The sequence below is a fragment of the Chaetodon trifascialis genome, chromosome 2 (genome assembly GCF_039877785.1).
Source record: "Chaetodon trifascialis isolate fChaTrf1 chromosome 2, fChaTrf1.hap1, whole genome shotgun sequence".
NCBI lineage: Eukaryota > Metazoa > Chordata > Actinopteri > Chaetodontiformes > Chaetodontidae > Chaetodon > Chaetodon trifascialis.
Window position 1 is genome coordinate 9,669,755 of NC_092057.1, and position 13,130 is coordinate 9,682,884.

Consider the following 13,130-nt stretch of genomic DNA (forward strand, 5'->3'; position numbering starts at 1 on the left):
GGTTCCCTTAAGTCAGAAACAATTTAAAGTCTAGAGACCAAAGGCTTGGCTCAGCTTCGTTCTTATGTGCACAGCCTTCTTTTCTTCTCATTTAATTTGTTCCCTGTCTTTCTGCTGTCAGTCAGTAGAGAAACTGCTCTTAGGAGGTTGATTTTTCTTCAGTTTCGCCAGTTTGGTTAACCTAAACTAAACAGTCCACAGGGTGATTATGCAACCAAGCAACCTGTCAGTGTCAACATCTGAATACCAGCCAATGCCAACGCTAGATTGCACTTGATGAGTGAGCTTGTGCAAAGATCAGATGTGCTCTAACTGCAGGTTAGTCGCTACAAGCCGACAGAGAATCAATCAGATGTCTGAAATGATCAGCTCACTGTTTACAACAGTGCTGGTGTCAATTAATGTCTGTTCAGACAGCTGAGATGCAAATTTAGCACCTCCAGTGCGGCCAGAGGATGTCTTTAATGGTCTGAAAACACAGTTGTTTTGCAGTAATTATAACACTTACTGCTAATAAAGTCAGAGTGAATGAGACTCCAAAGAGAGATTTTGAAGGCACAATCCAAATCGCTGTTTGGTGTCAGGTCAAAAATACAGAGCAGCCGGACAACAGAGAGGGGCTGAAATTGCTTTTGAATTCCACAGTTACTGAGCCTGATAATGGCATTAAGCTCATATGTACAATACAGGACACAGACATGCTGATCGGCATACAAACAAAATCACAGTTAACAGTGAGATTAACATGAATGTTCTGACACACAACAGTTAATTTAAAGGCAAAATCTCTGATTAATTGCGATTTGATCCCAAACATCAGAGTCCACATGTCTTCTCCAGTTACACACGGGCTGTAATCTGAATGTAGACTTTCTAATCATTTGCTGTCACCAATCCAGGACCGGCCAATCAAATGTGTGACAGGTTTCAGTCCAAAAAACATCGAACATATTTATTCATCTTCCTATTTCTACACGGATTTTAGAATGAAACCTGCCATAGATTGATGAACAGACGGCATACAGACACACAGACCTCTGGGTATTTGCAAGGTTAATGTTGGCCCCTCTGTTAATCTCTTCAGCATCAGAAATCAATCTGTCTGCTCCACTTACAGTCTGACAGACAGATTAAATTCAGCAGATGTAATACAAGGAAAGAAAAATGTACAACAGCTGTGTTTGTTAAGAGTTTGGGAAATGTACCTATTTGCTTTCTTCAAGAGATGAATTAAATAATCAATACCACCCTCATGTCTGTACGGTAAATATGACTGCTACTGTACTATTGCAGCTGTGAGCAAAGCTTAGCATAAAGAGTGGAAACAGGGGAAAACTCTTGACCTGGCTTTGTTTAAAAGTGACAAAATCCACCTACCAGCAACTCTAAAGCTCACTAATTACCACATTATATCTTGTATGTTTAATCCAAAGCGTAAAAACAACATGTTGCAGCTTGTGCGGGACTCTTTCTCGACCAGGAGCAATGACGTCCTACAGTCTTGTTCTCAGGCAGCCAGCGAAGACTTCAGGAAGTTGCTGTTCAAGGTCTGGATGGATTCTGTTCATTTTGGACAGAGCCAGGCAAACCATTTCCCTGTTCTGCGTGTTCATGCTTTCATTAAGGCGTGTGAGGTGGTATTGCAGCATTTTGAAGGTTGAAAAGCAAAAAGAACCACACAGTGGTTCACTGTATGACTCCAGTAGTATGGTGTTCAAGTTTAGCGCATCAATTACATCAGGAGACTCATCTAAATAAATCTAAAATGTAGATTTACTAAGAACAGACAAAGGAAAGCAAAAGAAAACCAAGATCTACCTAGTCTAGACATTGACAACGAGGCTGATTTCCCCCACTGAGTCCACTGAACCAGTTCCATGTGACAAATCATCAGCTTATGTTCAGCTGAAGCCAACAAGTGTCATCTCGTTAACAGTTAACAGCACTCACCCCTAGTTCTGTCACTAATATGTCAGTGATGCTTCCAAGGACGGAGACAAAATCAAAGATGTTCCAGGCATCTCTGAAGTAATTCTGCCGGGAGAGAGAGAAGAGCGAGAGACGTTAACCCAATGAGAGGACAGAGACAGTAACAACAGCCAATGGCATCCTCTCAGATCTGCAGCCAGGAGGCAGCAAGGGACGCGCCCCTGGCCAATGGTGGTGTTGTTACCGCGGAGACAGGCTGGGAGGAGGCTGGTAGCGTGACTGCTGTGCAACGCGGTGTGCTCTGGGATTTTCAGGGACAGGAAGAACATGCTCTAGATCTGTCTACCGAAATAACCGGCTTTATAAATGAATAATAGGATGAAACACTGAAGCATATAGACTGGGTCAACCTAGATAAGGAATACGTGCATGTGCGTGTATATATGTGTGTAGGTGCTGCGTGTTTGTGGAGGTGCTTTTCAGTCTTACCAGAGGGCCAAAAGCAATGATCTTGAGAACTGATTCCATGAAGAAGAAGGTGGTGAACACAATGTTGAGGTTCTTCAGGACGTCATCGTATGTTTCTGAGGCACCGTCAAACTAGAGACACACACACAAAAAAGAGGATGAGAACTGTACATGTGTGTAAAGTGCAGACTACGTCAACACCCTTTTAGTGACAGAACTTACATAAAAAAAAAACTTGCTATATTGAGATATAAAAGTTACATGATGATTGAGGGAATTAGTTATACATACAGCCTTTTTTAATAATTATAGAAACTTTGTATGATGAGAACGGTTTGGAAAATTTAGTATGTGGCTACCTGTTCAAGAGATCAATCTTTAATTTAAACATACATTAATCAGTTTTTGTCATAACTCCACAAGCTAAGACAGACATCACATATTACATATAGCCTTTTTAAGCTATTATGGCTAAAGCGTTAGCAATCTATTCACAGGCCCAGTTGTCACAAAACAACTTTACAATTCATTTAAAATGTGGAACTAATGTGTTTCTGATGACCAGATGAATGCAAATCCAATATTAAGTCTCTTTTTAGCTCTGTTTTGGTCTCCACCAAATGCTTCATAATGTTCAGCAGCTCGAGAGGGTAGTGTACAGTGTGCTTATATGAATGCTTTTGCTGAAAACAGGCTCAACGAGAGTGAACTAAAGTAGCAAATTTGCGAGCGATAAAGCCAAAACAATGAGCTCAAAGACACAAAACTGTTCTGTGAATCTGCGTTTGTGTAAATGCTTGTACCTTCATCATGAGGACGATGGTGTTGAGCGCAATTAGAGCCATGATGCTGTACTCGAAGGGCGGAGACACCACAAACTGCCACATGCGATACTGGAAGCTCAGTTTATTCTTTGGCATGTGGCGAGTCAGAGGCCTGGCGTTGATGGCAAAATCTATACAAGCTCTCTGTAAAGGAAAGGAAAGGACAGGACAGGAAAGAAGTGTTACAGTTAGTTTTGTCTTTTAACTCTTTAAGACGCTTTCAAAATAAATCCTAAACATCTGAAAAATCAGAAACCTCTCCTCACCTCATTCTTTTCTAAGCTATAGTCCTCCATCATCTTATCCCCCTGTTCCTGGAAGGTGATGATGATGAGAGCCACAAAGATGTTTACGAAGAAGAAGGGGAAGACAACGAAGTACACCACGTAAAAGATGGACATTTCCATCCTGTAACCTGGGCTAGGGCCCTGATTCTCATAGGTGGAGTCCACTGAGTGCTTTAACACCCTGTGACGGGAAGAGAGAATTGAAATAAAAAATGAAAATGAGTTATAGGTTCAAGGAAGTTCGTGGTCACATCAACTTTAACGTATGCATTAGTATTCTATGTGTTTTTATGTGACTATTTAATAATGAGAAATTCCACTAAAAGTGATGTGTTAATCTGTGTTAATTGTCTAATGCTGTGTCATGCAATATATAAAAATTCCCCATTAAGGTTAACTATTGACAGGAAATATGTCATTAATCCACAGCCTGCTTGTTTCAGCTTCACATTTATGGCTTACAGTTTAAAACCCATTCAATTACAACATGTAGGTAGACACATTTAGACAGCTCCAGTAACGACAAGTTGTGGGTAGGGTCTCGAATTGGAGCACCTATTATGTTAAGAGCTGTGTGTGTGAGTTTGTCTTAACTGGGAACAAAAGCCAATCGGAAAACTGCTGATTTTTAGGCCAGTGGCTGGGGTTAGTCTGCATGTATGTCTGTGTAAAAGTGACTGACATCTGTATGTGTGTGCGTGTGTGCTTGTGTGTCTGTGTGTGTGTGTGTGTGTGTGTGTGTGTGTGTGTGTGTGTGTGTGCGGCACTCACTGCGGCCACCCCTCTCCAGTGGAGACAGTGAAGAGGGTGAGCAGGGCCCAAGCCACGTTGTCGTAGTGGAAATCGTACTTCTTCCACTCCCGCTTCTGTGCTTTAACCTCCTCTCTATCATACACCAAGTACTCGCCCCTGAAGGAACACACGCAGGGTTCATTACGAAAACACAACAACGGCGTCAGTAAGTAAAAACACCCACAAACGGATGTGCAGAAAAGCACCAGGATTACCACATGTCCAGCATCTCTATCATCTATCCCGGAGAGTGACTGGTTCTCATTGAACTCTATTCAGTAACAGCAAACACCTCTAGGTGGCAGTATCTGCACAACTGACACAACTGGGACTTGGTGATTTTTTTTTCTCATTAACTAAAGTTCAAATACACACAATCATTTTCCATATGGCACATCAATGTATCTCACAGTATCCGTGAGACTAAATGAGCACCAGTTTGGTACTTTGAGAGTACTTTGCCAAAAGACAGTACTGTGTGTAGCATAAGTACAAAGAATACAGAATTTTTTTTGTATGTTTTGTATTATACACTGTGCGTTTGTCTCTCTGAACCGACCTGCAGTCACGCTCAAACTCTTTCGATTCGTCCGTGCAGTAAAAAAATCGGCCTTTGAAAAGCTGCACAGCCACCACCGCGAAGATGAACATGAAGAGCATGTAGACGATCAAGATGTTCAGCACGTTCTTCAGAGAGTTGACCACACAGTCAAACACAGCCTGCGAGGCAGAGATGGAGATGTTAACGAACACGTGTTCAAAGGATGACTCACCAGCGTGACCACACAGAGAAGGCAACGGTGAGATAACCTTCGACTTCTTATATCACAAAATACTAAATCCTGAAGTATTCTCATAGCATTCATGCAACCCTCAATGATCTTCATCCTGATAGTGATCAATGAGTATTTGGAACACGTACGTATGTAAATCATTCCATTCTGTTTTTGTCCTGTTTTTTTAGCATCATGGTTGTGTAACAAAAGCCATGAAAATAAAAGTGTGAGATATCCTGCAAGCTGTGTCGCACTTCAGGGGCTGCAGCTTTTAAGGAACTGAATGAAACACAGAGGACTGTAAGAGATACACGTGTCGTGTCCTGGAAATTCTTGCAAAAGAAGTCTTTATTTCTGTGCCCAATTCATGTCAGCCTTTGAAATGAGGCTGGCCTTGTTTACCTGATTGTAGAAAACAAAACCTCATGAATGCAGCCCCTGAACAGAGATGCACCAACAGATCTGCTGAGCTCCCACCTTTAACTTGGGGAGGCGTTTGATGGTCTTCAGAGGACGCAGCACCCTCAGCACACGAAGGGACTTGATGGTACTGATGTCTTTGCCCTTGCTGCTCCCCCTAGAGTTCGGCCAAAGAACAACAGCGTCAGAGGAGAGAGCAGAACGGAGGAATGAAGAGATGGAACAATCATAAAGGGCTCTTACTGCACCCTCAGCTATTATCATCAGCTGTTTTTAAACAGGGGGTGAGTTGATGATGATGGGTAAGTCCTCAAAGTTGAATTTATCTGAAGTGAAAGCAACGCATATGACACTTGCAGGACTCTCGCATGAAGAAACATTACATTAGTGTGGACAATCAAAGCTCTCAGAGTCTCTTCTTCTGCAGAAAATAGAAACTTTGAAGTGCACGTCAAACATGAAACCGATGGGAGGGAATGCGATCAGTCGCCCGACCGTTTGGTTTCATGGACATCAAGAAGAAGCAGCATCATCATTTACTATAATCTTCACCATTATACGACAGACATTCACTCATTCCATATCAACAGGCAGCTCCCGGCAGAGTGCCCAGCCAAACCTCTTTCTTTCTTTTTCAGTGAAACGCTGTTAGGTTCTTCGGAAGAAATGGGAGTTCTAGATGTGGACACATGAAGTGTGAACTTTAAGTAGTACATGGCTAGGATTATGTTGATATAATCCTGAATTTGGAAACACTAAATGAACAGATTCTCACAGGTTTCACATAGCTTCCTTTCATTGAATCCTCATTTTCGAAAATGTCTTTGTGTCTTTCCTTTGTCAGGACTGCAACCTGAATCGAAGGAGACAAGTACAGGAAACGGAGGCTATGCGAGACTCTTGGGACATGTGATGTCGCTTGCAGAACACGACATCACATGTCATAACACAAACAAACACGTTTCATCAATAGCGAGCCATGAGAGCGACCGGAGGACACGATTTAGGGCCAAAAGACAAACTCCCTCGTTCGTGTGTTTTAATGCGCTTGCTTCCTCCCCAAAACCCATAACGGAACATTCGGCTCATGATTTGTACGCCCATAAACCAATATCAGTGAGGAAAAATAGGGGTGTCAAGGGAGTAAATAGCCGAGTTGATCTTTACTGTAAGTGGATGGGCCATTTTCAAAAACACAAGGCAAGAGGCGCCTGGACGCCTGCCAAGCCTGAGCAGAGGAGAGGTCGTCCATCAAGGCTCGATCTTTAACTATGAACTCAGTTCCCGTGGCAGAAAACGTAAGACAATTCAATTCAAGGCTGATTGATTGAGTCTGAGTCTTGGAAGTTCTACATGTATGCGCATGGGGGTTTGTGTGTGTGTGTGTGTGTGTGTGTGTCTGTGTCTGTGTGTGCGCGAGAGTGAGACTCAATCAATAATCAATAGGCCTTCCTGCTTTGAAGTTGAGTAGGACTGAGGCCGCTCTATCTGAGCAGCTTGAGAGTATTAGAGTAAAGCCCAGGAAGGCCATAGGTGTTAACAATTAAAAACATCCCTACTCACACAGACGAGAACTCCCACATGCACGCACACACTGGCATAATAATAAAGGCTATGGCTCTTGGAGTCTCCTGACTGATCTGTGTGTGCATAGTGCACTGTTTCATACAGTCAATTCTGTTTAAAATATGTTTGACTGACATGTGGTGTTGCTGTTCCTGTGGTACTGAAAGGTGGCTGTCCTTCACTGAGCACAACAGCTGTGGAAAGCTTGGATTCACGTCTGCAACGGATGCCAACACTGGAGGCTTTCATGGTGGAAAAAAGTCCACAGACACCTCTCAAACCGCTCCAGCTCCATTACACTGTCTGCTGTTCATGCATAGATTCAGCATGTCCAAATACACTGTATCATGTCCCTTTGTTCTTATACAACCCTGATACACCAAAATATGGCAAAATACACATCGTATGTCTCAGTACTCATGCATGAAGTGCACGCTCCTCCTTCATTTCGGTGACACCTGTGTGTCCGGACAGCAGGTGTGCAGATGGCTCTGGCCAAGAAACACAAAGCTGAATTTGGTTGAACGACTAATGCATCATCATGAGGCAGCACGCTGTTTTGCTGGCCAATCAAATATGTACAAGTGTACATTTTAGTGCAGTATTTTACAGTCTTTACAACCTCACAGTTCTCATTCTCAGCTCATTATTTAGAGACATAAGCTTGCCTGAACGCTAATTTTCATTGGCAGTAATGGGGGAATACCATTAACCTTGATATTATAATAATAATATGAATCCATCTGCAGTTTATTTGCATCTGATAAGTCTTCAAACTCACACACATTACGTTAACTGAACATCCTGGACTGCATTTCATCTTCTTGCTGGTACGTGTGAAAACCACCATAGGCACCTGCTCAGAAGCTTGACAGCATCACGGGATGCAAGCAGTATCGCAGCCTTATTTTGCTGAAAATTAGTGAACGTACTGAGTTTAAGAACAGATGGTTTTTGTAATCCTTTGGATGATATAAATCCAAGCTGACCACAGCTCTGGCCTGTGTGAAGGACTAAACGAAAGACGTCTTCACAGCCACCTTTAAAGCCTGCAGGGCATGACTGTTTGATAACCAAGACAGACTGTGTGGACAAGCACTTTGATGCCACTGCTCAGAAAATATAACGTACTGTGGAAACCATCCCTTTAAATCAAACGCATCAACAAAACTATTTTTGTTTTTGGATGGTTTTCTGTGAAGAATAAGACAAAGTACGATACGGCGAGAATGGGTTTGGACGACCAGAAGAACAAAGAAAGAAAGAGTGAGAAGCCAATTTGATCCGGTGGTGGAGAGCAGGGGACAGACCGGAGGAGGAGGAGGAGGAGGAGGAGGAGGACAGAGGAAGAACTTTACCGGGTGGTGCTCCTGTGGAGTTTCACCGAAGGTGGAGACAGCGAGAGTCAGTGACAGCGAGAGAAAGAAAGACAGAGACAGAAGAAGAGGAAGAAGAGGAGGAAGGGAAGGAAGGAGGGAAAAACACATAGAGAGACAGACAGACACACAGAGACAAACATTGATAGAAAGAGACCGACAAAGACACACACAAGACAAGAGAGAGGGGTTTGGTAGAAACAGGAAAAAATACATCCATATGAGAGACAGACAGAGAAGGAAGGACAGCAAGATGGCCATATCAGCTTAAAAAGCCCACCCACTTCCACACCTACAGTATACACACTCAGCTACACACATCACTCCCTCTTATTCAACCCCCTCCCACACCCATCTTTTGTCTCCATGACAACTGGATGGGATGTCTATATACCTGTTTTCTAAATTTGTTAGTAGGTAAGGTTGAGCTCTCAGTTGGATTATTTTCTACTGCCCTGTTACATTAATTTATTTCTGCCAGACCCCAGAAATCGCTAAAGAAACAGTCTTAGCTGTGATTAATGTAACCTGGAAACAGGATTCTTCACATTTTATCCCAGTTCAGTAAATCATCTGAAATCACCTGAACTGATCACTGTGCCTCATTCCTTCCCCTTGCATTACAATATTTAAGGATCAGAACTGCACTTAACAATCATCTTTGTAAAACCTCCAAATAATAATTCTATAATAAGAGCACTTAAGTGAATCGGGCCCCTGGCCGAGACTCTGGATGTTCAAACCCTCCTTCCCTCCCGGCTGTCTTCTGCTGCGGCCTGCTGTGCTACCAGCTCTATGAGGAATTACCTTCACGGTTGGAAGAGGAAACTCGATTGCTGCATCCATTTACACCGATTCTTATCTTATCACACCATAATGATCAATTAGACCAGGCCTGCAGCTCAAATTGCCCTCATTAGATCTGCAATCATCTAGTGGGGATTTTATCAAAGCTCTTTTGCATGCACATCTGCACAGGGGAAGAAAAAGGCTGGTTCCAGGTTTTCTTGACATGTCAGAGCACATAGGCACACACTCAGGACATCCATCATGAGTAGAGACTCAAGAAACCAGGACTTGTGTGTATTGTTCCATACACACACACCATCAATGGAAAGAAAAGGCATTCTCACAGAGTACTGCGACTGCATGCAGTTCTCAGTCAGTGTTTCATTCTGCATTTATTTGGTGAATGAAAGGTGCCAGAAGCGCAACTGTTGTGTTTAAAACCCATAAAAACATGAAGCCATTGCACTCTGACCATGCTAAAACTCCTCTCCGTACAATGGTTCTGTGATGGACCTGCTTTAAAACAACGTCATGCGTCAAAGTGACATTTTATAGGCATGTGTTATGCCTTCGCCCCTTAAGCAAAACAGTACTGTAGCTCAGCCCTGGAGCAGATGGTGGGAGTGAGGAGGCAAAGGAGGAGAGATGGTGAAGGAGAGAGGGTGAGGAGAATAGGCGAACGTGAGTGCGCTAATGGTGGTAGAGCATCCTAAAAGGGAACGGAAAGGCAATTAAGAGAGTGAGAGGGTGAGGGACGGTACGAGAGGTGATAAGGGAAGGTGACCAGTGAAGGAGGGGAGGAGGCATCTTATTTCAGCAGGGAGTCATGCTGTGGAGGGGCAGCAGTGGAGTGATTTTCAACCGGTTTTGTTTTTGTTGCTCTCTGCAGGTGCTGCTTGGCCAACCCAACTGCCAGAATGAATATTGGCGTTGTACGTTTCTGTAAATGCATATGTTGAAATTCTAAGTTTCCTTATGTCCAAACTTTCTGTTTCTTTGTTCTTTAAGTCCTCATTAGGTATAGGCACGTAAACCACTTGGTTAGGCTCAAGAACAGATCATGTTGTGGCTTGAAAAACCCAGCCGAAACCACAGTGGAACAGTAATCTGCTGCTCAGTGGTCGTCTGGCCCAGCTGTCAGACCACCATCCCCTCGCCTCCTTCTGGGAAGCCCAGCTTATATATATGTGCCTGTCATCTGAACTATGTCACTTAAACTCCTACTGTAGAAACACTGACATTATAAATGTGAAATTTTGCATATCTGTGATTTGCAGAAATGTACAATGCCACCATTTTACTCTGGTAACTGGTCTGGCTTGGCTTTTTAGCCGAAGTGATTTTTAACTTTGACTGAACAATTTGACTTTTTGCTGCGTATTGATGGAGTTCATGATCCCGTCCACCATCATTAAATATTTGTCTTTCTGAGAACCAGTGGTTGATGCTCCTATGATGCACTTAATTTGCGATTCCGCTGTATGTGAAACTGTCTGATCACGTTTCGATTAAACTTTTTTTAATGTTTGTACTGGATGATTATTTATTCTTGTTCCTAGTTATTGATACTAGTAGTTGGTAGATCTGATTCTATATGGACAGTGATAGTGGAAGTTCACCACTCTTGAACTCAGAAATGTTCAACCAAAGTGTTTTATCACTTTAAATTCGTAGCACCCGCGTATTGAAAGCTGTGCATTTAAAAAAAAACTTCTATGTGCACCTTCCCCATCCTGCTTGATTTACCTTCGCTGTTGTTGATTTCCTTGCTCTCACTGTATTCAGACTGTGAGTAACCACATTGCTTATTTACACGTAGGACATACACCAATGGCCGTACATGCTGCGGTTGGATAAAGCTATAGGTGCTGACAGCTTTTCTGATTATCAAGGAAACATGTCAACCACTGTTAGCACTAGCTGAGGATTCTTGTTGCTGGCAGTGTGAACACACAGTGACAATGACATTCAAGACTCTAACTTGTATTTGCTGTTTAAAGGGGAGACGATGTGTGTTCAGACTCAGTGCAAAGTGAAGTCATTAACACCATTGGCTGTGGTGTGGTGTGAGATGTCTTTTTATATGAGATGGAAGTGAATTGTTTTTCAAAGCATTGTGGGAGGTGGCAAAAGAGATTATCCTGCAATGTGAGAAAACAAAGAGGTGGAAAGCTGAAAATGATTTAATTTGGCCAGTGCTCAAATTGCACAAGGGCTGCCTCGGTCCACAATGACAAGCAAGAAGTGGCAGGGATGGTGCTGCACAAATTTTAACACTTCCATAAGTTTTCATAGTACCACTGGACAGATTTTAGCTGTCCCTTGTGAGCAACATATGCACCTCAGACTGAGACTGATCACAAATTTATAAGGAGTCCCAGATTTTTCTGTGATTTTCCAATAATTTTTTTTCTCCTTGTCTCTGCACATTTAAGTGAAGCCAATCAATTCTGGGAAAAGTGTGTTTTTCTTCTCTAGGTAAAGGGTATGGATAGTCAATATTCAATATTTTTCTTATTACAAAAAAAAAGAAGAAAAAAATCTAATTAAAAGACCAAATCAGCAATGAATTGCACTAACATGTTCCCTCATTACAAAGAAGGCACTTTGTAGGCACTTGATTCAGACGAGGAAGTAGTCCCAAAAAATGAAATACAGAGTTGATCTCACAAACACTGTCCTGCTGCTGTACAGTAAAAGCTCACTTGTTCAATGAAAGTATATTAATTTGCATCAAATGCACTGTTTCCTCCTGCTTGAGTAAGCAGCGTCCAGCTTGTTTTACAAATTACTTTGCTAAAACAAAACACAATATTTGTTTTAGTCTTTTCATGAAATTTGTTGACATTAAGAAAAAGTACACCAAAATAATTTCAACTTGCACATCTTGACTCCCACGCCACCTCAAGCAAATCTGCTTCCATTAGTGTCACTTATACATTTCCATTCATTTATTACGCAATGACACCACCTCTAGAAGTTGCTTTGCATTCAATCCGAACACACTTTGACAGTAGCTCTAAGAGTCATATTTAATCGGATCACAGCCTTTGCCTGTGACTGACTCTGAACATCATTCACGTAGTTCTGAGTGATGCCGTCTGTTGCATCACAGGTTGTGTTCAGGTTCATGCAGTCACCAAGGCAGACATGCACTGAGCATCCACAGAGCTGAGGAGGATGCACACATAAGCTTCTTTCTCCCTCATTCACACTTTTGTTTTTTTTTGCACAAAAACACATATTCAGCCCCTCCAGTTGCAAATATCATACATATTTAATAGATATGTATTTATCTATATATCACCTCAGCATAAAAACAAATCATTCCACCACCACACCCTGCCCGGCATGCCTCCCTCCTTCCCTCTCACGTTCAGTCTGACTTCCCCATGCAGAGGAAGATGTGTCAAATACCTGAGATTCCGGGTACGTTAACATGGTCAGAACGACGGGTGAGTATGTGTGTTTGTGTTGGAGTGTGTGTGGATAAAAGAGGGAGAGGGGGACGAGGCGGTGAGCCCTGGTGGAGTTCCTCCCTGTGGCGAACAGATAGCCTGGGCACTTAAAGGGTTAAAGGTGTCTGGGGTGCCCTCACCCCCACGGACTGACCGACAGGAAACTTCAGCCCGAAGGATGGGGGGAGGATGAAAAGGAGGGATGCCAGAGTGTGGTTGGGTTGGAGGCAGGATGTTGGCTTTAATGGTTGTTGGAGAAGTGGGGTTGAAAGATATGCGTGAGATGGACTTTGGAGGAACAGCACGATGAATTAGAGATTATAGGGGCTATTTTCAGACAAGGGTGGAGGCTGGGGTTGGGTGGGGATAACAGCAAGCTGGGAGCAATGAGTGACACTTGTTCCTAACATACAGCACACAAATTTAGCATGCTAACAAGCTAAAC

At 42.8% G+C, this 13,130-nt stretch overlaps 1 protein-coding gene across 24 annotated transcripts in view; it reads right to left on the reverse strand.

Moving 5' to 3' along the window:
- The window catches only part of cacna1ab (calcium channel, voltage-dependent, P/Q type, alpha 1A subunit, b), a 126,035-nt gene that overhangs the window by 39,189 nt on the left and 73,716 nt on the right, over positions 1-13,130 (reverse strand). For all 24 annotated transcript variants that reach the window (XM_070976861.1, XM_070976726.1, XM_070976771.1 and 21 more), the window contains exons 26-32: positions 5,554-5,653; positions 4,860-5,020; positions 4,280-4,417; positions 3,488-3,689; positions 3,201-3,365; positions 2,419-2,529; positions 1,951-2,034 (exon numbers count right to left, since the gene is read on the reverse strand). In XM_070976861.1, the coding sequence (XP_070832962.1) occupies positions 1,951-2,034; positions 2,419-2,529; positions 3,201-3,365; positions 3,488-3,689; positions 4,280-4,417; positions 4,860-5,020; positions 5,554-5,653 (961 nt within the window). The remainder of the gene's footprint in view (positions 1-1,950; positions 2,035-2,418; positions 2,530-3,200; positions 3,366-3,487; positions 3,690-4,279; positions 4,418-4,859; positions 5,021-5,553; positions 5,654-13,130) is intronic.